At 39.9% G+C, this 25,795-nt stretch overlaps 1 protein-coding gene and 1 long non-coding RNA gene across 4 annotated transcripts in view; one reads left to right on the top strand and one right to left on the bottom strand.

The window, feature by feature from the left end:
- Positions 1-1,398: 1,398 nt before the first annotated feature.
- Snai2 (snail family transcriptional repressor 2) lies at positions 1,399-5,130 on the bottom strand. The gene is made up of 3 exons (XM_020153549.2): positions 4,966-5,130; positions 3,720-4,265; positions 1,399-2,819 (listed from the first exon to the last, which is right to left on the bottom strand). Exons 1-3 carry the CDS (start codon positions 5,042-5,044, stop codon positions 2,638-2,640), a joined length of 807 nt encoding a protein of 268 aa, XP_020009138.1. The 5' UTR covers positions 5,045-5,130; the 3' UTR covers positions 1,399-2,637.
- Positions 5,131-18,218: 13,088 nt separating this feature from the next.
- The window catches only part of LOC141421639 (uncharacterized), a 123,565-nt gene continuing 115,988 nt past the window's right edge, over positions 18,219-25,795 (top strand). Inside the window, exons 1-3 of one of the 3 annotated variants that reach the window (XR_012446282.1) lie at positions 18,219-18,431; positions 20,595-20,815; positions 23,917-23,992. This is a non-coding gene — a long non-coding RNA (uncharacterized lncRNA). The remainder of the gene's footprint in view (positions 18,432-20,594; positions 20,816-23,916; positions 23,993-25,795) is intronic. The other 2 variants (XR_012446281.1, XR_012446280.1) reach the window with 2 other exon arrangements.

Raw genomic sequence — 25,795 nt, 5'->3', positions numbered from 1 at the left:
GTATTTGTAGATGATCCTGATATCTGCTGTGTCTTAATTCAGATTCATGATACCTTATTAAAACTAAAATATTTAAGAATAAAATTAGAATGGTGAGGAAAAGATATGATAAAATATTACCATTAATTCTTCACAAAGAAATTAAACCAATGAACAGACTTTTCCTTTTAGAAAATTAGATGTTTAAATTTTGGACACTCAGGGATTTTGCCTGTAAATCTACAAATGAAGGAGAGAAACGAGGGAAGATGTGGTTCTTGTGGTAGGTAACCAGAGCATCCAAGAATGCTTGACTTGTTCAGTTTCTCTTTGCAAGGTATTTCTACATGTTAGCTGGTCCAGAAACTTTCCAATAACTATTTACAATGTCTCTGTTCTTTATATCCCTAGCTCAGTTGGTCTTTTTATAACTTTAGAACAATCAAATGATCAGCTGTTTCTTTTGTATACATAAATTGATGTCCCAAATAATTTTGCCTCTGAGTAATATGTCTGGAGATATCCAAATAAGTTATAAGTACAATATTAAATCAACCTTTACATCAAATACACAGCCTTTTATATACATGCTAAAAGTGTAGCAAGTGGAATGAAGGAACATTGAGGGGTAGTACTGGTGTTTATTATGGGCAACTTGCTAGTAGCATATTACTAGTATCTTTGAGATAAAGTTTCAGCTTTGGTTTGTATCACAAGGACATTGAAAGGAAAACATGATTCTGCAAGTTCTGATCATAGCAGAGAAGTGATTAATTAATAGCAGCAGGAACTGGTCATAAGGAGTTTGGAATGTGAGTTCAAATACCCACTTTGGTAATTATCACAGTTCCTCTGGTGGTTAGGAGTTCTGCACATCAGTTGGTTCATGTGCACTTTGTGCACATGGACTTGACATGGAGTGCAGGGTCACATTAACACTGTCAAGCGCACATTGGGTTGGGGGCGGGGTGCTTGATTCATTTGTTTAAGTACCATAAAAGGAAACTTTCCCTTTCCACTATTTAACCCTGATCCCACCAAATGTACCCTTTATTTTATATCATTACATGTGGAATTTTGCTGGCATGATTTAACTTCCCAAGTTGTATACTTTGTGTTAAAGCTACCTTTTCCTAAGTTTTTCATGCAAATGTTCTTCTTTCTTCTCCTCTCATTAAACAGTATTTCTTTTAAAAATCTTAAAACTGTATCAGGAGCCTATGTGACTATGTGACAACATAAGTGAATACTATTTGCTTTCATTAAGTCACATAAAAATTATGAAAAGTACTTTTGCTATTAATAAAATCACTATTTTTGGCACTCAGAAAGTGTGATTTTTGTTAAAGTAATATGCTAGGAAATTACCATCATGATGTTGTCTTTTCTGAATGTTACAGTATTATCTTAAGAGTAAAAAGAAAAAAAAAAGGCAGTTTATTACAATCTAACACAAAATAACAGTTGACAAGTATAATAAACACTATTTACTTTTTTCTCTTGTTAACATAAGGAACAATTCTTTGTATAGCATTTGATACTAATCACCAAGCAAGTAAAGTCTCTGAAAATAGTATATGAGCAATAAATTTTAAATCAAAAATGTTTATTGTAAAAAAGAACCTTGAAAATTATTTTTTAAAAAAGGAACATTGATTTCACAAGTCTTCAGGTTGTGTATAGGCATAGCTATAGACAACATCTCACGTACGTACAAAACTCATTCAATCATATAAAAATAAACACAAATTTACACTGACTCATCAGCTACACAATTAATTAAAACAGGCACCTGGAGGGGTGTAGTATTATTGCATCTGTCAAATGCATTTAAAATAGTTTAAGTACATTACTGAATGTCTAAGAATCCTCTCTTGCACTTATTCCCATTTTTACTTAATTTTAGAAAATTATTAAAATTCTTTTTAAAAGTTAGACATAGAGCATGCACCAGGAATGTTCAAAGCCAGTCTTTCCCTCCTCTCCCAAGGCACATATTGGCAAAAATAAAACAAAATGAAACAAAACAAAAATACTTTTAATACATTCTCCCGTGTTTGTTCTTGTTCTTATTTCTCTCTCTTTAAAAATACAGTTTAAAGCATTACAGGTAATTTTCTTCTTTTAAAAAGGCTTTAGTTCAACCATGGCAACCAGACATCAAACATGTAATGAAGTAAACTTGGAATACGTTATAAGGCACCTGAGATAGCGTCTGGCAGATTCTCTTCCTATAGGAAATTCTATTACAAACTCTATTACAAAGCAATACTGTTCTTTTCAGTTGAAATGATTTGGCAGCAAGGTAAATCTTTGCATTCTTTGTTAAGAAAAGATGCAATGTGCTTTTCGCTTCTTCTTTGAAGACAAAGGTTCTCGTCTTTTATCCTTTCAATCTAGCTGTCAGTAAATACATAGGAATTTTAAACTTCACATGGAAAGGATTAACTTTCAACACATGGATTCCGTGCTTTTTCAGCTTTTAGTATGTGTGTGTGCATGCGCGCATGTGCGCACATGTTCATGTGTGCATGTGTGTGTGTCTATACATATTATTTGGTTGGTAAGCACAAGAGAAAATGCCTTTGGACTTTTATTTGTCATTTGGTGTCAGAGTGAAGAAATGCATTCTGTTCGAGTAAACATTGGTTGCGTCACTCAGTGTGCTACACAGCAGCCAGATTCCTCATGTTTGTGCAGAAGAGACATTCTGGAGAAGGTTTTGGAGCAGTTTTTGCACTGGTATTTCTTTACATCAGAGTGGGTCTGCAGATGTGCCCTCAGGTTTGACCTGTCTGCAAAGGCTCTGTTGCAGTGAGGGCAAGAAAAGGGCTTCTCCCCTAGAGGTGGTGTTAGGGATGAAAAAAAAAAAAAAAAAGACAAGTCAGCGGTTTTAGTCAAATAATGCTAATGTATATTAATCACATTTTACCAAAAGAATGAGAAGTAGCAAAGCCTGATTAAATTCCTCACAACAGACACTTCTATTAATATCTGGTCCTTTAAAAACCAGTTTGCATTAAAAAAAAAAATCCATGTCTAGAATAGCATTTGGGCTGTCCATCATGCAGAAATAAGTCACAGAGTCGTAGAACTTTCTCCCACCAAGGCGATCTGCAACAGCAGGTGTGGTTGATGTTCAGCACCTCTCAAGATTTCCCAGTATTTCTCCCTTTCCCTCTTTATGTATTATGATTAAGATGGTAGAAATTCCTCAACTCCCTTCAGGGTGATTTTGTACTAAGAATAAATTCAGCAGCAAGAAAATGAAACAAAAGACAGAAATCAAATTCACTTCCAACTTTCCAACTTGCTAAGGGCTGATTGATCTTTTAGCCAGTGTGTAAGTATCAGAAAACTATGGGAAAACCCTTCATCTATTTACCAAATCAATCAACTAAGATAGCAGCATTTGTATTTGCTGATTACTGGGGCAGTTTCACAGAACACACATTCAAGCGCATCCTTCCTGATTTTCTAACTGATCTTTGAGACCAAAGCACCTGAATCTATTTTCCAAAGTCTAAATGCTGTTTGCAGTCTGTGGATCAGAGCAAGAAATGGAGCGCTTTGTGCTCTAACAAGTTTTTGCATAGTTAGGAAGTAGCTACCTGTTATTGGCCGTGTGAAAAGCACTACTTCATGCAACCAGGCAGCCAGCACTACTTCATGCAACCAGGCAGCCAGCCCCACACATCATTCCACCAGAGAGCAACACTTCTGTCTACGTGTTCTCTTACCAGTGTGAGTTCTAATGTGTCCTTGAAGCAACCAGGGTCTGGAGAACGCCTTGCCACAGATCTTGCAGACACAAGGTAATGTGTGGGTCCGAATGTGCATCTTCAAGGCGCCCAAGCTCACATATTCCTTGTCACAGTATTTGCAGCTGAAAGATTTCCTAGACTGGGCATCACAGTGCAGCTGCTTATGTTTGGCCAGCCCAGAAAAAGTTGAGTAAGTCTTATTGCATAAATTGCACTGAAATTTTTCAGCTTCAATGGCATGGGAATCTGAAAGCTTGGATTGTAGCCGCTCCTCTTCATCACTAATGGGGCTTTCCGAGCCACTGTGGTCCTTGGATGAGGTGTCAGATGAAGGAGGGGGACTCATTCGCCCCAAGGCTGAGGGGAATCCGGCAAGAGGAGAGAGGCCACTGGGCAGTGGGGAGTGGAATGGAGCTGTCGTAGTCCACACAGTAATGGGGCTGTATGCTCCTGAGCTGAGGATCTCTGGTTTTGGTATGACAGGCATGGGGTAACTCTCATAGAGATATGGAGAAATGATCACTGGGGGAAAGGAAAGGAAAGGAAAGGAGAGAAGATTAAGGTAAAAACAATTTTTTAAAATGCACACGCATTGAAAAAATCTATAGCAATACCCGAGACTGTATCATGAAGAGGACAGACTCACTGAGAAGGACATCCATATAGACAAAGCATTTCATTTATCCTTGTATGGGTGTAGTTATTGCACTTAATGCACACCCAGTCTGACAGCTGTCCTGGGCCTCCCAGGCTTTGCATTCACTGAGTGTGGCCAACTGGGTGTCTTCACAATCCCCACAGAGAAGGAAGAATCTAGACATCATTTTTAAGCATTCAGAAAAGTTGTTTTCCATTTTATGCATGGACAAGTTATATGTGTAATGACTGGGCACAAGGATATGAGTAAATCAAGCTGCCTTTTAAAGGAAAAAGAACCTTGCTCTAAGAAAAAGCAATAGTTCAGTATTTACCTACCACGTTGTGAAGCATTCCGCGTATTCATTAAGCATGTATACACAAGCTTCAGAAAGCGAAGCTACGGGAGTGGAAGGAGCCTTTCCCTGTCAGTTAAGAGTTCAGAGAGTTTTGAATTAAACCCGTTCCTAAGTGATCAAGAGAGCGTGATCTCTCAGGACAGTTCTCTCGTGTTTCCTGGCAGCATTGGAGCAGCAGTACATACAGTCACATTTGCACATTTTAGGAGACACTTTTCCTCCTTTACCTGTGTGTGTGTCCAGTTCGCTGTAGTTGGGCTTTTTGGAGGCGTTGAAATGCTTCTTGACCAGGAAGGAGCGCGGCATCTTGCGGCGGGGGTGCGGCGGCGCGGATAACGGTCCTGCGAGGAGCGCGGTCCTACAGCATCGCGGCCGCGGGCGGCGGGCGGCGGGAGGCGGGCGGCGGCGGGCGGCTCGGCGGGGCCGCGCTCAGGTGCGGCGGGCGGCGGGCGGACAGGCCGGCGCCTCTGGTGGCACCCGGCTCCTTTCCCAACTGAGCCCCGTTTGGGCTGGGAGGGTTTTTTTTTCCTCTCTTTTGCAAGAAGGATCCAATCACAGCCGAGAGGTTCAGATTTCAGCTCCTCCCTCTGGGACAGCTGTGAACAGAGGAAGAATCTGTTGTCAGACTAAATCGCTCTGGTTCAAAAAAGAGCTGGTTTTTGGGATTTCAGTGGAAAGAAAAAAATAAGTGTTTAAGTGTTTAGGGGTTTTTTTTGAGGAAGGTAATTTCACTTGTTTAGTTCTGCCAGGTATTCCGGCTCCCCGAGACCTGGAAGGGTCGTCAGTGCTGGCTTTTTGCCTGCAACCGGCCTGGCTTCCAGATGTGGGGCGCAGCGGATGCGGGGGGCCGGCCGGAATGTGGGCCGAGGAAGCCGGCTGTCCTGCAAGACACCGGGTCAGCCCTTGGCGGCCCGAGCGCCTATATTTGGAAGTGGCCCTCGGAGAGGGTTTATTTGCACACGGACCACATAACGAAGCTCTGGCTTTGGAGAAGGAGGTGGCATGGAGGGGTGGAGACAAAGCGCCTGGGAGCCCAGGGCGCTGCTCAGCGGCCGCTGGCCTGGGAAAGTCCCAACCCAGGCCGCGCTTGCTCCAGGCCCCAAACCCAGAGTGGCGCTGCCCCGTGGAAATCAAGTCAGCTCTCACCACATTAGCTATGGTGGCTTGAAAGAAATGCCTTGTGGCCCATTAAAAACCTGCCTATGCCAGCAACTGCAAAAGTGCGAAGATAAAAAGGAAGGCTAATCAGAGGGGGACAATAAGTGAACTGCCCTCAGGACCCTTGGAAAGTTCTCTCACAAACACATTTGACAAGAGTTCCTATCTTTTCATCTAGCATGATGCATTTTAATGGAAAAAAGTGTGAGTCTTAGAGACAATTATTTCTTTTTAAATACTATCAGCTTTTAATTAATTGGTAATGTTTCTTCAGTATAACAGTCATCAAAGTCCTGCTCACATCTGTTTCCTGTATTGCGTTTTTTGTTTGTGTTCTTTTTGAGAGAATACCTTTATAAGTACTACTTGCTGAAAGGCTTCAGTAGCTAGTCTAGTAACCGGCAGAAACACTTGATTTTGTTTATCATTGAGTCTAAAGATGCTCGAAGGAGGTTCATTTTAAAGTTAAAATTTCAATAGTGTTTTCCATCATCCCTGTGCGTTTCGCACCTGCCCTGCCTCTGCTAAAGAAAAAGGAAAGGTCAAACTTCCCTGAAGACCACCCTACTCTTATTTCTAACAGGTGTCTGGGAGAAAAAAATGAACAAGAAAACAACAGCAGTGATGTCAAGACTTGTGAAAGAAAATCCCATTGTCAGACTGCATAACTTCTTAATCTTGGGATGAGAAAACAAGAGTGTGTGCCTGTGTGTTGGGGGGCGGGGAAAGGGCTCACAGACTTTCTGAGCTAATTTCAATGATTTCTTTTTCCTTCCAACAATCACTGATTTAAATGTCAAACAGGAATTTTAGTTGAATTCTTATGTCAAGGGCACTGTATCCATAGAAGACAGGAAAATATGAATACATACTAGATTTCTCCACAGATGATAACATGAAGTGGAGATCACAGCCAGGGTTCTAAGCTTGCTGCTTTTTCTGGGGATTTGTTCAGATTCAGGCACCTGTTTTATTGGAACAGGAATTCCCCTTGCCCTTTCCATCCCTGTTTCCTGCAAAACACACATTTCATTGGAGATACAATATATTGCAAATTGCCGTGACTATTTATCTTCCCTTTATTCTGTACTGTCTATCCACAACAGGGAAAAGTGTTAGAGAATGTTTTGGTTTTTATTTACTGATAGTTATAACACACAAGAGGACCTGCTGAAACGTGTGTTTTTATAATCCATTTAAAAAGTTTAGCAGCAATTCACTATGTGTGGAAAAAAAAACACTTGAATTTGGATCAGGGAGGCGTAACTTAGCTGAGCCCACTCCAAGGTATCCTGGGGGACGAACCAAAGTCAGGACGCGTTGTTCCTGCTGGAGCAAGGGTGCTTAGGATGGTGTGTGATGCATGCCATTGGGCAGAGTCACAGGGATACCTGTGTGAGGTCTGCTCTGCTGTCAGAGCGGGGAGAGTGAGTCACGGTAAACAGGTGCTCTGCTCAGACACAGAGGGCACTTGGCACAGGAACCATGTGGTAAAAAACCAGAAGGGAAGTCCAGGTCACACCCAAAGGCCAGTTGTGGGGGCCTGTGCTAAGACAAGACTGGCCTCCTCTGCCAGCCTGAGGGCTTGGACCCAGGAGCTGGCTTTGGTCACTGACTGAAGATTCTCTCTCGCCCTGGGGCAGAAACCTTTACCTCAGCAAGGACACCAGATTTTAAATATTTCATGATGGAATCAAAGAAAAGGTGATCAATGATTGAGGAAAAAAAATAACAAAATAATCTGAAGTTTGCTAAAGCAGGAAATGGGTCATAACTGGTGAGAAATCAGAGTTGCAGTTAGGCAGATGGTAATGGTTAGCACGAGAGGTCATCCTGGGAGACACAGCCCAGTCATGTGCAGCTGGGGTCAAAGGGCAGGTTAAATAAAGTAAGGAAGGTATGCTCCATCACAGGCTAGAAACAGTTTAATGTGAGGAAGTGAAGAATGAGGGACTCTGGTGACTTTTGGTGGTGGTGGGGTGTGTGTGTGTGTGTTGGGGGGGGGGGTTTTCTCCAAAGAGTGCCGTCCCTGACGTGTTTTCTGTGGAACTGATTTGAGAATCTTGTGGGACCCTGGAAGCCATGGCATCTAATTCCTTAATTTTCATGATGTCACTTCATGTGGCAGACCTGGCAGTCTCTCATTTTCTCTGTTTCTGTAGAAGCCGACCAAGTCGTCTTGTGGAAAACTTATAACTAAAGGTCTGGTATCTTCTCCTCAGGCTGGATCCTTGGGTCTGTCCTAGACCCAGTCTTTCCTGAAAGACACACTCTTATCTTGCCAAATAGGACAACACTAGATTCAAGAGGTTTGGGAATGGGCTTTGGATTTATTTCTTTTGCATGTTTAGGTATTTAGGCGAAAAAGCAGAGCAGTACTGCCTATCATATTTAGGGAAGAGAATCAGTGCAGCATTAGAAGAATCTGCCATGACTTGGGAGAGATGTAAAGTCCCATCTGGTGCTGTGCTCTGCCTCCTAAAGTGACCTGATCGTCTTCTGAGCTTTACAGTTGACAGGATCACATTTGGAGGGTAGGGGCTGTTAACTCCCTTAAGTGATACAAAGCTATGAAAAGCCATGTTTTGTGTGGTATCCAGAGAATATTTTAATGTATTAGGAATTTAAAAATCTATTTAGACAGGAACAGGGTTTGTTATATTAACTGAAATAAGAATGGCAAAGATGTGATGCCATTTGGTAGTTTGGGGCATCTATACATATCTGTATATGCATATGTATTTGCATTCCTAATTCAAAATTTAACTCAGTCTCAAATAAAGTAAACCATCCCCCAAAGTAGTATAAATAAGTGTTCTCCGGGGTTAGATTGTGGTTAATGCTTATCTCCAATTTCTTTCAGAATTATTTAGGGACAGATGTTTTCCAACATAAAAGGGAATTTACCAGAGTGCGTATATTGTCTACTTGTATAGTCTGAGCTGGCTAATGAGGAGGGTCTCTTCCTTGATCTGTGAGGGAACTTACACACACACTAACATACAGAAGTGTACCTACTCAGTGAATCCAACATAGCCAAATGGGAATGTGTGTGTGTGTGTGTGTGTGTGTGTGTGCACATGTATGCACCTGTCTAGATGGAGGCCAAAGCAATACTAATGATGTAAGATGTCCTCTGTTGAGGGAATTCCATATTTCCCACATGTTCCCAGGCTGTATTCACAAGGTTAATTAATAGCCCCTGGCTTTGGTTGTCTGTCTGGAGTTAGTACACTTACTCAGTAAGAATCATCCTGTATGATCAGCAAATATTTAAGATTGCTGTAAAGGAAGAGCCTTGTTTAACTTGAGAACAGCATTTTCATGAGATGTTTTCTGCCATTCACTTGCATTCAGAATCTTAGTCCTCACTGGGTTTTTATGATTGCTTTTCCTTTTGGGTAGATGTAAACATGGTATTCTGGAAGATACACATCTCTTTACTGTTCTGTTTGCACCTCGTAGAGAGCGGTGATGATCTTATCTGGAGGTTAAGCAAGAAAACTTAATATTGAACTGATCTGTAGTTTGCACAACTGCTCAATGATATGTGGTTGCAAAGAGACACCTATTGGTGAACTGTGGAAAATTCATGACTTTCTTTTTCTTTCCCTCCTTTTCCCATACTTTTTAACAAACTCTGCCACCTAGTGGAAATGGATTGACTTGACTGTTCACCAAGTGTCAATTTCAGATGAGCATTAGATTTTTGCATGTATTAATTTGTTCATAATTCAAAATACAGTCTTTGTGGAAATATGTATGATATTTTTACAACAAATTATGTTTGCTTTGTGTGTATGACATTCATCAGTCTGAGCAGTCATGAAGGAAGTGGGTAAAAACAGCTGCCTTGAGAACCAAAACAGAGTGAGCAGCTCACATGACAGATCCCTTGGATTTCCACAACTGTGTATAAGGAAGAGTTATTTTAAAGATGGAGAATAAGCCCGAGTTCGTTTTTCCAGCATTCAAGATGAAAGTGATGGCGCCAGATGTCTACTTCACCCGCTCCAGGGCTGTGCCTTCTACGTGTGTGTGGTTTGTGAAGGAGCTGAAGGACCCAGGAGTCACTGATTCATGGAATTATGGGTAATGAGAACTACCTCTCTTGATGACCAGTGTGAGCTGGCCACTGTACCACGCACTTCACACGCATCATTTTATTGAATTCCTTGAAAGTAGCTAAGTAGATGTTATATCTATTTACAGATAAAGAAATGAAGACACAACTAATTAATTATCTTGGTCAAATCATACTCTGGTAAAGAATGGATAGAGATCTGCATCTACTTAATTTTACATCCTGTGCACTTTGCTACCATCTGTAAAGCACAGCCTGTTTCAGAATCTACCTTTTGACTCTCTTTTCCCCAGTCAGGATGTTTACATAATGGACTTTCTAGTCTGTCACCATCCCTACTGCCCTCTCTGCTCTGCTCTTCTCTTTTCCTAAGTGATGCTGGTTCATGGCTGCTTAATTTCAGAGTGGATGCCACTTGCCTCCAGGTTGGCTGTGATTTCTTTCTTTCTTTTTTTTCTCTGTTTTTTGGTGGTACTGGGGTTTGAGATTCCTGCTTACAAAGCAGGTGATCTACTGCTTGAGCCACATCTCCAGTCCATTTTGCTCTGGTTATTTTTGGAGATGTGGGGTCACACAAATTATTTACCCATGCTGACTTTTGCCACCTCTTAAGGCCTCTACAGAAGTCAAAATAGGAAGAAAGAATACATCTCTACTTCAAAACTCATCTGAATCCAGTGTCTCAGACCACTCTGTCCTCTCCCCATGCGGTGGTTCCATTTAATGTCTGTGTAGCTGATTCTGATCAGGGTACCAAGCCTGCATGCTCCATTTTGGTTGTCATGCTTACACTTCTGCACCTGTGTGGAATCACATCAGAACAGAAGCCATGCACTGTGTGAAGACTGATGAAGACAGCAGACATTGCTGTAAGAGACAACTGTACTTTCTGGAGAGAAAGTAATGAGATATGATGCCTTCAATAATCTCACTGCAGGTGGAAGAGTGTCCAAGGAAGGATAATTTACAGTGAAAAGGATGAATCTGTGTACCTTGGGGTCTTCCTGACCCTCAGTCCTTGGTTTTCTCTTCATGGTGACCTCACGAGTAACTTCAACTTTGCTAGCAGCTATGATGGAGTGAGATTTGGAAATAGTTTAGTTGGTGTAATAAGTAGATTTCTTGAGCTCTCAATTCTAGATATGTGGATACAGTAGTGTTCTCAAAGTTAAGTTGTAAGTTCTTTAGTCCCTGATACCTAAACACGAAATCACTGAAGAAACCAATGGCCTCATAGGAACTTGCCATGTACTATTGTTTGGATCTGGATTATCCCCCCATGGACCTCAGTTTGGCTTTCCTGGAAGATGGGGGAATCCTTAAAGAGTAGGGCCCAATGTGTGGTTTGAGGTCATTGGCGGTAGATCACTGGAGAGACTATGGTATGTCGGTCTTTTTCCTTTCACCTTTTGTTTCCTGGGCAACTACAAAGTGAGCAGTTTTTCCCCACTTCACGCAACCCACCATGCTGTATGCTGACTTACCACAGGCCCAAATGCAACCGGACCAACTGACCATGGACCGAAACCTCCAAAACTATGAGCCAAAATGAGCCTTTCATTTTATCCCAGGTATTTATTACAGTAACAGAAAACTGACAAACATCTAATCTTCTCTTCAACAACTGTGCTCTTCCTTCCAGATTCCTTCCACAGAGACTCCAGGGATACCACTCTTGGGCACAAAACAACATGCTGACTCCACACACAACAAAACTTTCCCTCATTTCTAAAGATGATAACAGCAATTTTATGAAGTTACAATATGGGGGAAAAGATATTCCTGGTAACCACTATTTGTAATCATGTGTGCTGTGGCCAGATCACCTTTGCATACGGAGGACTCAGAGCCAGATTGTCCACATCACTTCAATGACATGAACCAAAGTGGCATTTGTGCTCATCACAATAAAGACCATGGTGGACAAAGCCACCCATGAGTCCCAGCAAAGATACTGACTTGACTCAATGGTGTTTAAAGTCAGGAGTGCTCAGAGGACAGGGCACTATGGTGACAGCAGGACTAACTGCTAGTGTGAGGCAGAGATGGGTGTGCCCCATAGTGAGACACTGATGGTCTCAAGGGAGTCCTGCCTGGCCTTTTCAGGACACCTGCTAGAAGGGAGCAGATAAAATGCCCCCAGATCCTACTCTTACACAAAATGGAAATTGAATAGCTGCAGAATGTCACAGGAAAATTACATTTATTACTCAGTATGGAAAATTTGGAAGTTATTCCTATGTGTTGTATAATTCTCAAAAGAGATTAAGATTTTTTTTTGGCTTTGTATTTGGAATAGGAATTTTGGATCTCTTCACCAACAGTGAGTTGATGGATTCAAAGTGAAAAAAATTAAATGATAGGAAGCGGTGTGATCTTCATCAGCACCATCAGCTTCTCACAAGAACACTTAGCTTTTTATATTGTCTAGAAATTCGCCAGATGAGCTCATGGTCAGTTCAAGCCATGCAAATGAAGTATTAATATGCCAAGACTTGCCTTTTTTACTTGGAAAGGACAATTAAAGATTATCTATTACTAATCCTTTGCTTACATACAATTTATATTTTCTTAAGCTGTATCAGCCTAAAGATTTAAAATAAAAGGGTCAAATAAAAGCTCATTTTTTGCCAGTACAGGGATTTGAACTCAGGGCCTCATGTTTGCAAAACAACAAATCTACCACTTGAGCCACATCCCTAGCCTTTTTCATGCTTTGCTATTTTTTCAGATACAGTCTGGTATTTTTGCTCAGGGCTTGGCCTCAGACTGTAATCCTTTTACCTTGGCCTTCCTGTAGCTGGGATAGCAGGCACACTGCCACACCTAGTTTTTTTGTTGAGATGGGGCTCAACATTTTGCCCAGGCTGGCCTGGAACCACTTTGTCCTAATCTTTGCCTCCTGAGTAGCTAAGATTGCAAGCATGAACCACCATGCCCAGTTTCAAATAAAAGCTCTTGAGGAGTAGTTGTCTTGGAAGAAAATACTTTCTTCCCAGGTCCCTCCCAACTCATGCCTGGCATCCTGGGCCACATGTGGCAGATAAACTTCTATCTTGGCATCAGTGCTAAACATCTCTTTGTCATCCACGGCTTCAAGGCAGACCTCTAGTGGTCACTTATGGCTGCTAAACAAGTTGTCAAAGCCATTGCACAACTTCCATGGTGTTCCTGGAGGACAAAGCTTCCTGTGTCTCAGCTTTATCTAGTGGCAGACCCACCTTGCTTGCTCCAGACATTCTCTGCCCCAGCCCTCAGCAGAGAGAGAGCCTGTCATCCCACTCATCCTCCCCTCTTCTACACAGATTACTGATCTTCCCTGCATAGACTTCACTCTTTACTCACACTTGATTTTAGCCCCACTAGGATGTAGGATGTGGAAACGAGGCAATGGTGGTTTGACTAGAAGACAGTATGAGCAACAGATATCTAGCTCAGGGAAAATAACATTTCTTAGGGTTCAGTGAAGACATTGAAGCTGCTGTCCTCAGATGTGCACCCCTGAGTGTTTTTCCTCAAAGCTTTCTATCTTTCATGCCAAACACACTTCGGTGACCTCCCCTGCCTTGCAGATACTCCCAATGGGTGAATGCCAGGATGAACAAAACTCAGCCTCTTGAATTGGAAAAATTAAGATTTAAGAAATTAAGAATTAGAGGACATGTAACTAATGTACAATATAAGTCTAGTAAGAATTGTCACTATGAATCACCCTCCCCACATAATGAATATAATAGTAATAAAAATAAAAAAAAGAAGTTAAGAATTAGAGAAAGAAAATGCTGTGTTCAAAATCCCCTGGATAGCTGGTGACAGACAGAGTGGCAGCTGAGTGCAGAAACCTGTCCTCCCTCTGTCACCCTCAGCTACCATTAGTGATGTTTCTGTCCCTTGATTAACGTAGCTTAAAAGCTATTAAACTATTGATTGTTTTCCCCTTTATCTGATCAACACCTGATGTTCTGAAAAGTAATACAGCTATTCTCAGAGCCATGTTTGTGTGATATGGGGTCTACTCATAATTTCTCCTAACCTGGGACTTGCATAAGTTGTAGGTAAATTAGGATAGAGGAAGAGCTTTGACGACAGAGAATGAAGGAGTGCAAATGGAGTGAAGACAGATTGCAGATTTAGCTTTAGGTGGAGGCAATTCTTGAAGTTACAATGATTCCAATTGTTTGTGGTCCGTATGTGTATCTATGTACTTATTTATCTATCTGTTATCTATCTATCACATATCCTTAGAAGTGTGTGTATATTATGTGTGTATGTGTGTTTTTTTAAATAAATATTTGAGTAACTAAATTGAACTAAGAATTGTACTAACTATATTTATGAATTTCATTTAAATCTCATAACAACACCATAAAGGCAGGTATAAAATATACTACTTTGCAGGTGATGCTGTGGAGACCTAAAACTTGTGTATATGGTAGTTCTAAGCTTCTTGCTTTTTTTTTGCTAACCAAATCTCAGTAGAACAACCATTTATTGAGCTCCAGTTATTTATATGTGAGATAATAACGGCCTTATGCAGATGAGGGCAATTGTATTTGACTAAGGACATAATAAATAATAACACAACATGGTCCAAGTCCCATTGCATTACTGAGCTTCAGAGACCTGGGAAGGCAGCAGGCATTAGGCTCGTTCAGGTCTGGATTTGGATAATGACTGATGTTACTAACTCAGTGACTTCAGGTTAATTACCAAATTACCATGAGTTTTCTGGGAAAATGAAGATATTAATAATTATATTTCAGAGTGGCCATGAGGACTTGAGATCAAGCATGTGAAGTGCTGAATGGTGCCATAGTAATAAAAGAAGGACTCTTTATTAAGTGCTTGCTATAGGCTACATGCTGTGTTAGACAATTGAACAGATTTTATTCATTTCTCTTCCAATCCTTTAACTCTATCTTCATCAAAATCACCATCCTCATTTTGCACATGGGCTGCCCAATTTAGCCACCCACAGGTGCTCCAAACAAGAACTGCATCCAGTTATTCTGACAGGAACCAATCTGTCATCTCCTGCACCCTAGGGTATCTTCTACCACAATCTCAGCTAGCAGAGGAGTTGAGTTAATGCTCTCACTGTTAGAGATCACATAACACAACACCACTGAATGGCATCTGTTACAACAACATTTGAAACAACAAACAGATTGGCAATTTAACACCCAACAATATCAGTTTTATTTTCTAACGATGAATGTTGACCTTAGGTGCCATAATTCTAAGATGACCCTAGGTTATATTTTGTTTATAAGTATCTTAACCCAGTTAGGATAGAAGAAATTCTGGGGCTTCTTTTAAGCAATGTCCTGCCTCTGCTCTTACTACAGTTCTCAGGTTGGTGTTATTTATTACTGCACAGGAAGGCAATGGATTGAGCCAAGGTAAGCTATTGAGATACTTTCTGTCACTTTCCTGCCAAAATGTAATAGTACAGTAGACCCTTGTTATGACATGACTCATCTGCAGATTTGGCTATATTGGTGGTCAACCCAAGCCTTCCAAATACAAGAACACCTGCCAAAGCCTCACACAGAATGAGTACTATATGATACAGGTATTTGTCCTATTTTTTATGATTTGACTTATAAAGTATGAAGCTGTAACAACTCTGAACATATTGCTTGAACAGACTTTCTTACACTGCAGCGGTTTAAAATCTGCCTTAAAGAGCATATGGTTGAGATAAGGACTACAAGGGAAAGAGGTAAATTTAATTTCTCCTTTACTCTTTCTTTTAAGGATGCTTATCTAGAACTTACACATTTGATATGTGCTTTCAAAAACTTGATTTATATCCTGGATCATCACTTACTCAACAAATACTTAGTAAATTCCAATATGTGCAAAACCATGTTTTGGATGTGAAAGAAATGATAGCAAGCAAAAGAGGCAGAGCCCTGATTTCACAGAACTAGCAATTTAGAGGGCAAATGGGTATTTACTGCCTGAAAAATTGACATGTAGCAATTGTAGGGAAATTGTAATGCCGCAAAAGTGTTGAACAGGAAGCTTTTGCCTTTTGGAGGCATCACAATGCTGTTTCTGATGAAGCAATATTTGATCTTAGCTCAGACAGTTGGGTCTAAATCAGCTAATTGACAGCAGGGGTGGGGCACAGAGTATTCTCAACAGAAGGAATACAAAGTAGGGGGGAACCTGGTGAAACCTAGGAACCAAAGAGGCACCTGTGTTGGGACACAGGGGATCTGGGGAAAGGGCTATACAAGGAAGGAGAGGCGCTGAGTCTACATGGCTGAGCTGGCTGTGGCAGAAGATCAACAGGAAGACACTAGAAGAAACTTAGTATGTTTACATTTTTTGAACTATAAAATATTTTTGAATTTAGTAATAGGCCACTTTTTATACAGTCTAATTTGATTAAAAATCAGAAGTAGGAGCTTTCATCTTTATCTCTCCTTCCCAAGTCTATTCATTGAAAAAAAAGCTTTCATTATTTTTCTGTATTTCTCCATATTGTTGGGGATTGTTGCTAGCCAGCTTTGTGTTACTGTAACAAAATGCTTGAGATAATCAACTTATAAAGAGGAAAGGTGTATTTTAGTTTACAGTTTCAGAGAATTCAGTCCACAGTCACTTGGTTCCTTTGTCTTTGGGCCTGTCTGAAGCAGCACATCATGGTGGAAAGCAAGTTGCTGAGGAGGCTGCTCACCTCCTGGAAGAAAAGAGAGAAAGAGAAGGATCAGGTCCCAAGGGCATGCCTTCATATGACTAGAAGGTTTTAAACTAGGCCCCATTTTCTAAAGGTTCCATCAACTCCCAATAGCATGTCAGGCTGGCACCAAACTTTTAATACATGAGTCTTTAGGGGATATTTATCCAAACTGTCACAGGAGTTATGTATATGAATTCAAATAATATTTCTTGATTTATCTATGATAATTATTATCTATTGGTTCCCCTCCCCAGTGAATGCTGAGTTGGGGGGTTTCGTCTTCCCTTCCCTACCAATTTTTGATCTTGGATTTAAAATTTTCATTCTGCTGGCTTGTTTTACATCTTTGGTCTTCATTTCTGTGGCTATACAGTAAAACAATATTGGATAGAGTGATTCCTTCCACTTTCATATTTTTCAATATTGCTTTTAACTATTCTAAAGGCCTTTCCATGTACATTTGGGAAAATGCTTTTCCTATGTTTACCAAAAATGTTACTGGTAGCAGTCATGTGGCACACATCTGTAATCCCAGCTCCCTGGAGGCTGAGACCCTACCTCAAAAGGTAAACCTTCCTGAATTTTTAATAAAAATTGCATTAAACTTATACATTAATTTAAGGAAAATTAACATGTTGACTACATTGAGTCTTCCACTCTGTAAAAAGGGCATGTATCTCTGTATGTTTATGTCTTCTCTTATTTTTTTCTTTTGGTCCTGCAAATCAGGCATTATTACTAAGTTTTTCAATACTGGTTGAACTCAGGGTAAGTGCTTGCTAGGCCATGCTCTACCACCTGAGCTACCTTGTCAGCCCAAGTTCTTGTTATTTTGGAGATAGCATCTCCTTTTTGCCCAGGCTGTGGCTTGGACAATGATCCTATTTTGAGCTTCCTGCTGTCTCTGCAATGGCTGGTGCACACTTCCCCACCCAGTGTTTTTCCACTGAGATGGGGTTTCGCAAACTGTTTCACCCTGGCTGATCTTGAACCAAGATCCTCTCAATTTCAGCCTCCCAAGTAGTTAGGATTACAGGCTTGAGTTGCTGGCATTTGACTTATTAATGTAGATTGATAAAATTACTCTTATTTATATTTGCCTGAATATTTGCCATTGTTTGTGTGATAACAATGTCCACCTGAGTGAGAACAAATCAAGACTACCATGTATAAGCTTGCTAAAGCAGGTGGCAGTCACCATCTCTTGGGGTGGCAGATGCACAAAGGCAGGCAGGGGCACAGGAAAGTTTTTACTGTATTTTATTTTATTGGTGGAACTGGGTTTTGAATTCAGGGTCATGTGCTTTCTAGGCAGGTGCTCTACTGCTTGAAGCATGTCCCCAGCCCTTTTTGTTTTATTTTGTTTTTCAGATAGGGTCCCGTGTTTTGGGGGGGCTGGCCTTGACTATAATCCTCTTACTTCTACCTCTGAGTAGCTGGAATTATGAAAGTGTACCCCCAGTATTGTTGGAGCATGAAAGTTTTGTAGTGAAAACAAAGGAAGGCTGCAGGCAGTTTTGGTTAGAAGTTACTGGCATGGGGACACTGGAGGAGGGCTAACCAGAAGAAGGGAATCTTATGTAACTGGTTGGAAGAGTATGTTGGGCTTTTTCTATTTGGTCCTCAGTTGGAAATGAGTGTGAGGAGTGTGGAGAGGGCAAATTTGTTCTGTTCCTGCTTCTGAACAGGGGATTTGGTCCCTGCAGAAATGGCTGGTCAGAATTGTTAGGGTCCATTGGATCCAGCCATGGTCAGTGGTACGTCTAGTCTCATTTTGTTCCCTATCTTTTCTTGCAATTTAGAACTTATATAAAATTTTTCTTTCTTCTCAAAGGCATTCTTTAATAGTTTGTTTTGTAATCTCTCAATACTAAAAGCATTGCTTTTTCTTTCTGAAAATGTCATTATTTCACCCTAATTCTCAAAGGAATGTGCATTATGTCCTTTGGTGTAGAATTTGCTCCTGTTTTTCTAGTTTTGTAGATTTTAGAAACTAGTTAGGTTTTTAGGTCTTGCACATTTCACACACTTTGGGCTCATGACTTGTGTCTTAATGTCCTGGATTGCTATTTGGTTTCTGTCATGTCATTTGTTCTTTTCTTCCAATATAAGCATTTAATAATTTATATTTGCCTCTCAGCATTGCTGTACCTGCACACTTACACATTTTGATGTGTTGTGTAGTCGTCATTCAGTTCATCCTAAATTTTCCCTGTGATTTCTTCTGTAACTTGATCACTTATTCTTGTGTTGTTTATTTTCCAAACATTTGGGCTTTTTCCAGTTTAATTCTCTGGGGCCAGGCTTGGATCATCCAAAATGTTTTATCTTTGGGAAAGTCCCTCAGCCCTCATGTTCTGTTGTTGCTGTCTGGAACATTCTGTGTCATATGAGCTGATTGCATTGCCAGGGCCACACACTCCTTAGTGAATTGCTGCTGTGTTTTCCTAATAATTACTAAAAGGGGATGGTGAAACTTTTACTGATCACTGTGGATTTGTCTTTCTCCTGTCACTGCTACCACAATTTCCTTCCTGTGTTTTGAAACTGTTTTAGGTGTGTGTAGCTTTAGGGTTGCAGGTGCTCACTCTGATTAGCCTTGCCAGCATCATGAAGTCCTTTTATATTCCTCTCTTATGACTGGTATTTGCCAAATTTACATTTTGCATCCTTTTCTTTTAACCTATATGTATGTTCATACTTAAAATATCAAGTAGGTTGTTGCTTTTTAAAAAAAATGTCTGACATGACAATATCCACCCTTTACTTAGGTTTTTAGACCTTGCACCTTTAACACAACTTTTGGCTTATAATTTGCATTTTAATGTCTAGGTGTTTGCTGTTTGTCCCTTCATTTGTTCAGTTGTCTTAATTTTACTTCTTCATATGCAACAAACTCCATAGTGTGTTGTTATTCTTCCTGCTGATATATTTTAGGAGATGAAAATGACATAAATGTCTTTCACATCTACTCTATCTTTATGCCTTCTTTTCATTTGCTATTGTTTTCTTTCTGCTGAGGAATTTCCTTTAACATTTATTTTGCTGAAGAAGTGATGGTAATGAATTTTTTTTCAGATTTTGTTTCCTGAAAAAGTCTTTCTTTCATCCACTGTTTTGGAATGACACTTAGGCTGTGCAAGGAATCCTTTAAAAATATTTTTATGCCATATGTTCATTTACTATTAAGTATTATTATTTTAACCATGCATATTTATGGGGTACAGTGTGATAATATGCAATGTGTAATGATCACTTCAGAATAGTTTTCCCACTCTTAATAAATATGTGTAATTCTCATGTGTGTGGGGAATTCTATGCTGACCTTTTTTCCCTCTCCTAGTACTTGTTTTTGTTTTTGCTACTAAAATGTGCTTGTTTTTACTATTCAAAAAGATGTGAACACCTAGTTTTGATTCTGACTTTAACTAATGTATCAAACTAAACCTGATCTTAACTATACACAGATGTATTATCAAAATAATGAACCATGATGATTCAATTAGATAGGGAGGAGCAAGGAAAAAAGAAAAGTAATGGACGAGAGAAGCACAAACTCAGAGAACTGAATAATTTGAAGTCTTGTAAGATTTTAAACAGATGTAGGAAATTAGAAGAGTAAACAATTCTAAGTGACAGTAGAGTGCAGTCACCCCTTGGGCAGCTTGGAAGTGTTGCTGTTGGAGGTGGGGCCACTCTGAGCAAAGCTCCCTGGTGAGGCGTGCATGGTGTCACACAGACACCAGAAAATGCAAGATGACGGTGACACCTGCTGGTAAAGAGGAAAACTACATCAGGTCCTGAGTCTTGTAAAGTGATGATCAGGGCAAAGAAGTCATTATCAGGAATTTTGAGGAGGTCAGAGGGCAATGAGTTTGCTGTAGAGATTGTAACTTTTGCTCGCATTTCCCTTTGTTCAGAAAATATGGTCCAGTGAAGACAGACTTTTAACCACGCCATAGGAGCCTGGCAGAACTCAAGCAAGGGAAGAATGGTTCATCTTCTGACATTATTTATACTTCAGTGACAGACACTTGAACTTTCTCTGAATGTCCAAATGAAGGGTTGAAGGGAAATGTTTTCATTTTGAAAAACAGAGAAATATGGAATTTACTTTATTCATAGTGATATAGAACATTGTGTATGTATATATGTCCTTATTTTTATATGTAGATTTCTATGTAAAGTATATACACACAAACATATGCTTATATAATATTTGAGTTCCTATTTATCAAGAGATGTGGCAGAACTGTTCATATATTAACATGTTTCTTTTCTTTAATTAGACCTTGAGATTTTATTGTAATCACTATGAAACATCAACTATATCTTGGACACTTTTAAAAACAAAAATGAAATGTATGTATCAATTCTATTTTAATGAATTGATTAAAAAATTCTATAGTAGCCACAAGCCCTCTCCTCCTGTTCATGTTTTGGGTAGAGGGACTTTAGCCAGTAGGAGAGGTGTTAGGCAGTCACTCTCATGACTATGCTGAATTGCAGAAGACTCTGTCCTGCTAGAGGGCCACTCTGGAGACTTCCTCCATTGCTGGGTTTGTAAGTGGCCAGTTGGGAAGCCTGTGTGGCAAGAAGCTGAGGGAGGCCTCCAAAGGACAGTCAGTGAGAAGCTGGGAAGGAAGACTATAAGGAAGTCACCTCTGCCTCCAACTTGAGTGAGTGAGCGAGCTAGGAAATGAGCACACAGTCCACTGTCACATGACTGCAGCCTTGTGAAGTTCTGATGCAGAGAACCCAGGCAAACTGTGTTCACATGCCTGCCCTGTGGACACCAGGAGATAACAAGTATGTGTTTTCAGCTGCTAAGATTGTGATAACTTCTTATGCAGTGCTAGGTGATGGATACAAAATTGAAGAAGTGCGATTTGAAAGTTTCACAGGTTATATTCCCTTGCTGTTTATTATTTCGCACAAAGAAGTATAGTAGAATCCAGCAGGCAAATGTTGGCATAGATTTGCGTTTTCTCCTTTTATTAAGTCAATTGCTTCACTAAGTAATTATTAAGAAAATCCAATCTGCCCCTATCTCACAAAGTGCTCAAAGGAATGACACATGACTGAACTAATCATTGTGTTTTCATTTCATTAGAAGTGCTCTTCACATCCAGTAGGGGTTCTATGTATTATCCCTCTTTTCATAGATGCATGCAGCTTTTTAAACAGTGTTGTTGAGGTGTGTCTTAGGTATCATAAAATTAATTCATTTAAAACATACAATTCAATGATTTTTAGTGACTTTTATGCATACCACAACTCACATGAATCAGTTTTAAAACATTTCCATCCCACCTACAAGAGCCCTCCTGCTGGGTTATTGGCAATCTGTGTTCTTATCCATTGCCCCAGGCAACAACTAGCTGACTTCTGTCTCCTGATATGCTTTCAGACTAGATCAGACACGTTCAGGGTAGTATGGCCGTAGACACTGATATGCTTTCATATGAATGCAATCACACCATATGTTGTCTCCTACTTCTGACTTCTGCTGTTTCATTATGTTATCAATTTTATAGTATGTATCAGTACTTTATTCCTTTTTGTTGCCAAGTAATATTTCATGTAAGTATATAGCACCTTTTATTCAGCCATTCATTGGTATGCTAAAGAAGAAAGTTTAGGTTATTCATTTGAGGTCATTATTCTTTTCTAAAATGGACCCTTAAAGCAAAGTTAGAAAAAATAAGCGCTTTCAGCTGAATGCCATAGGTTGTATTTTTATTTTCATTCAGATTAAAATACTTTCTGTTTTCCCTTTTAGTTTCTTTTCCACACGTGTTGTTTGGTCGTCTGTTGTTTAATTGTCAAATATTTATGGTTTTCCCAAACCAATTTCTGCTGTTAATTTTGAATTTAACTCCACTGAAGTCATAAAGTGCATGTTGTATGATTTCAGTCCTTTTGCATTTGTTATACTTCATCTCATGGTGACGGTCTGCACTTGAGAATGGTGTACATTCTGTGAGTGATGGTAGGTGTCAGTTCAAGCTGGTTCATAGCGTTCTTTGGTATTTTAGTCAACTGCTATTTTTCCTGTGTATGGGCCAGAGCTTTCAATTTTTTTTATGTCTCTCAAAATATTTTAGTGAAAAACTTGTAATGTTAGATAGTCTAAAAATCAGGGCCCCATACCCCTCTCACCTCCCTGTGGAATTTGTGGCTGTTGCTGTTTTATTATTATTACTTTTCTTTGTTTGCCTTCCCTAGACTAACAGTCTGTAAATTCTATATTCCCTGTTGTTTGCCACTGAAGATTGTTCAGTTATTTTATTGTTAAAATATTTTATTTCACTAACATGTATTAATTACACATATTGGTGAGACTCAGTGTGAAATTTCAACACACTATACGGCATTCACTGACCCTATCCAGGTTCATTGTCCAGTCTACTTCTTAACCTCTAGCAAACACTATGTCAGGATTTCATTCTTCTTTGTGGCTGAATAACACTCTGTTGTGTATGTATACCATGTTTTCTTCATCCATTTATCATTGTGCTAGTCAGCTTCCATCACAGTGACAAAGTACCTGAGAGACATCACAAGTTCAGATGTTTTGGTCCATGGTTTCTTGGCTCCTTTTCTTCTGAGCCTATGATGAGGTTTCTGCCTAACTTGATGAGGTACACATGAAGGGGCAAAACTGCTTACTTCACAGAATCCAGGGAGCAAAGACAAGGAGGAAAGCAGGCACAAAACATACCCTCCGAGAACTTACCCCATTCTCCTGCTTCCTTCAACTAGGCCCCACCTCCTAAAGTCTTCACCGCCTCCTGGTGATTCACTAGGCTATGATTCATAGATTGATTGATTCATTGATGGGTACTGAGCCCTCATGTCCAATCATCTTCTAAAGGATCTGGTTCTGAGCACTGCTGAGCATAGGCCATCAACACATGAGCTTTGGGGGATATTTAATACTCGGATCATAGTGTTCCTAGATGGGCATGGAGACTGACTCCATATCTTAGCTGTTGTGAATAGTGCCACCATAAATCTGGGCATACAGGAATCTCCTTGGTATGTTTTAGTTAATGATTGATCAGAGACTTCCTTAGATGGTTGGGTCAGTAATCCACTCTTTTCTGAAGGACTGTGTGTCCATGTGCGAATGTACCTGTGCACATGTGTGTGTGTGTGTGTGTGTGTGTGCGCACTGTATCGCACCTTTGATGCTCAAGCATTTGACAATCTTACCTTGTCCTCTTCTTGTTCCCAAAGAGCCTCAAGGTCAACCAGAGAAGACTGAGCCTCGTGGTTTCTGCACAAGCATGAATCCTTTTAGATCTTCAGGAAGGTCAGAGCTTTTCGAAATCCTTTTTGGCTGTCTTCTTCCCACCCTTTCCCCTGCCCTCTTGGATTTTTGGTTGGGCTTTTGTTTGCCTCAGGCAGCTTCCATGTGAAATAATTACAGCTAATCATTTTCCATAATTGCCCCATAAGTATTGCTTTGCAAGAAGAGAGCTCTGAGCTAGGTCAAATAATGACAACACCCTGTGAAAGTGACTTTACTTGGGAGCTACAAGAGAGGTCAAATGTATCAAGACTCTGGGTGGGGTGCAGAGGAGCCCAAGCCTGTTCTGCTGCTCCTGTGATACCAGGGTGCTGGGGAAAAGCAGTTTAATCTACCACAAAGCTCACCATTCTTATCAAGGGTTGATTTCCTGCAGATTGTTGTACACCCTTGGTTAATTTCCAGTGCTCAATTTTGTTGAACTTGCAAGTGCGTCTGTGGCTTTTCTGTGGAAGTGTATTTGTGGAGACTCTCATTCTCCTGCTCTGGACATCCTGCCCACAGGCAGCTTTTAAAAGCAATCTCAGGAGCAGCCCCGGTTCTAAATCACCAACCTGTATTCTTGTCAGTGTGCTTAAAATTTGTAAACTCCTGACAGGCATTTCTATTACATTTAGGATACACACAGGTTTAAACATGAAACTCACAGCTATAAAAAAACCACAAAGACTGGAAATATGAATAATGATAACATTACAAGAAAACTTCATTTAATATTGGACAAATAAATGCAATTTTCAGCATCCTGAAACATGACGAAGATTAAAAAAAAGCTGTGCATGAAGTGAAAACCAAATGGAGCAAAATAGAATACATTGACTGAATGTGAAGAAAATAAGTGAGTAAGAATTCATCAAAGGGAAATAAAGAAGAATACTGTTAGTTAATATAGATATATTTCCTAAAATATATTCACTGAAACTATGGGAAAATAACACCAAAAGATGGAAAATCATTATGAAATTATTGCAAATTCAACAGAAGACTAATAATCATGAAATAAAACTTGAAGATGTAGAGGGTTTTAAGTGCCTTTTAACAGAGAAAACAATCTGAATTTAAATAGAATAGAAAATAGAGGGAAATATGATTCTTCATAGCACTAAAAATTAATTTAAAGGCTCAGACCAACTTATCTTCAACTAGGACTCCGACTCCATCTTTCATTCTTACTTCTCTTCCTAAAATGAAATTGCAATTTTGGCCAATTAGTCATTCAACATTTGAAATTCCAAAAGGCAACTATCACCAATGCAATGGTTTGGGATGTCTGTGAGATCATGTATCTTAAACTCTTCCAAAATGTGGTTTATATCACCAGATGCATCCTTGCAAATGTGGAGGGAAGTGAGTTTGGGGTAAGAAGTAAGCTTCATCAGTAACAAAATGTTTTTCATTTTCAACCTCCAGGGCCTGGTGTTCATGGCCCCCTGCAGTTGCACATACTTGTCTTTTAGATTTACTACAGAGTTAATTGGCAGGTGAGCGTGTGCAATACATGAAGGGTTTTGTTTCTAATAGCATTGTCTGCAGGCACTTAGATTTGTACTTTTTTTTTTTTTTACAGATTTCATATAGTTTTTGCACATTTTTACTTTTTATAAAAAGACTACTTTAAAAATAATTTAATATTCTTTTATAACTTAATATTTAATATTCTCAAGGATCAAAATCAATGATTTGTGCTGGGCACTGGTGGCTCACACCTGTAATCCTTGCTACTCAGGAAGCAGAGATCAGGAGGATGGCAGTTCGAAGCCAGCCTGGGCAAATAGTTTGCAAGACCCTATCTCAAATCCTTCACAA

Source organism: Castor canadensis, chromosome 3 (assembly GCF_047511655.1).
Source record: "Castor canadensis chromosome 3, mCasCan1.hap1v2, whole genome shotgun sequence".
In the NCBI taxonomy this organism is placed as follows: domain Eukaryota; kingdom Metazoa; phylum Chordata; class Mammalia; order Rodentia; family Castoridae; genus Castor; species Castor canadensis.
Note: the sequence above shows the minus strand (reverse complement) of the source record. Positions and strands in the feature narration are given on the sequence as shown.

Excerpts from the sequence above, each read along its gene's own strand:
- Snai2 (XM_020153549.2), bottom strand. The coding sequence starts at position 5,044 with ATGCCGCGCTCCTTCCTGGTCAAGAAGCATTTCAACGCCTCCAAAAAG. Across the intron at positions 4,266-4,965 it reads CGAACTGGACACACACACAG|TGATCATTTCTCCATATCTC; the intron begins GTAAAGGAGGAA and ends CCTTTCCCCCAG. Across the intron at positions 2,820-3,719 it reads ACACATTAGAACTCACACTG|GGGAGAAGCCCTTTTCTTGC; the intron begins GTAAGAGAACAC and ends CACCACCTCTAG.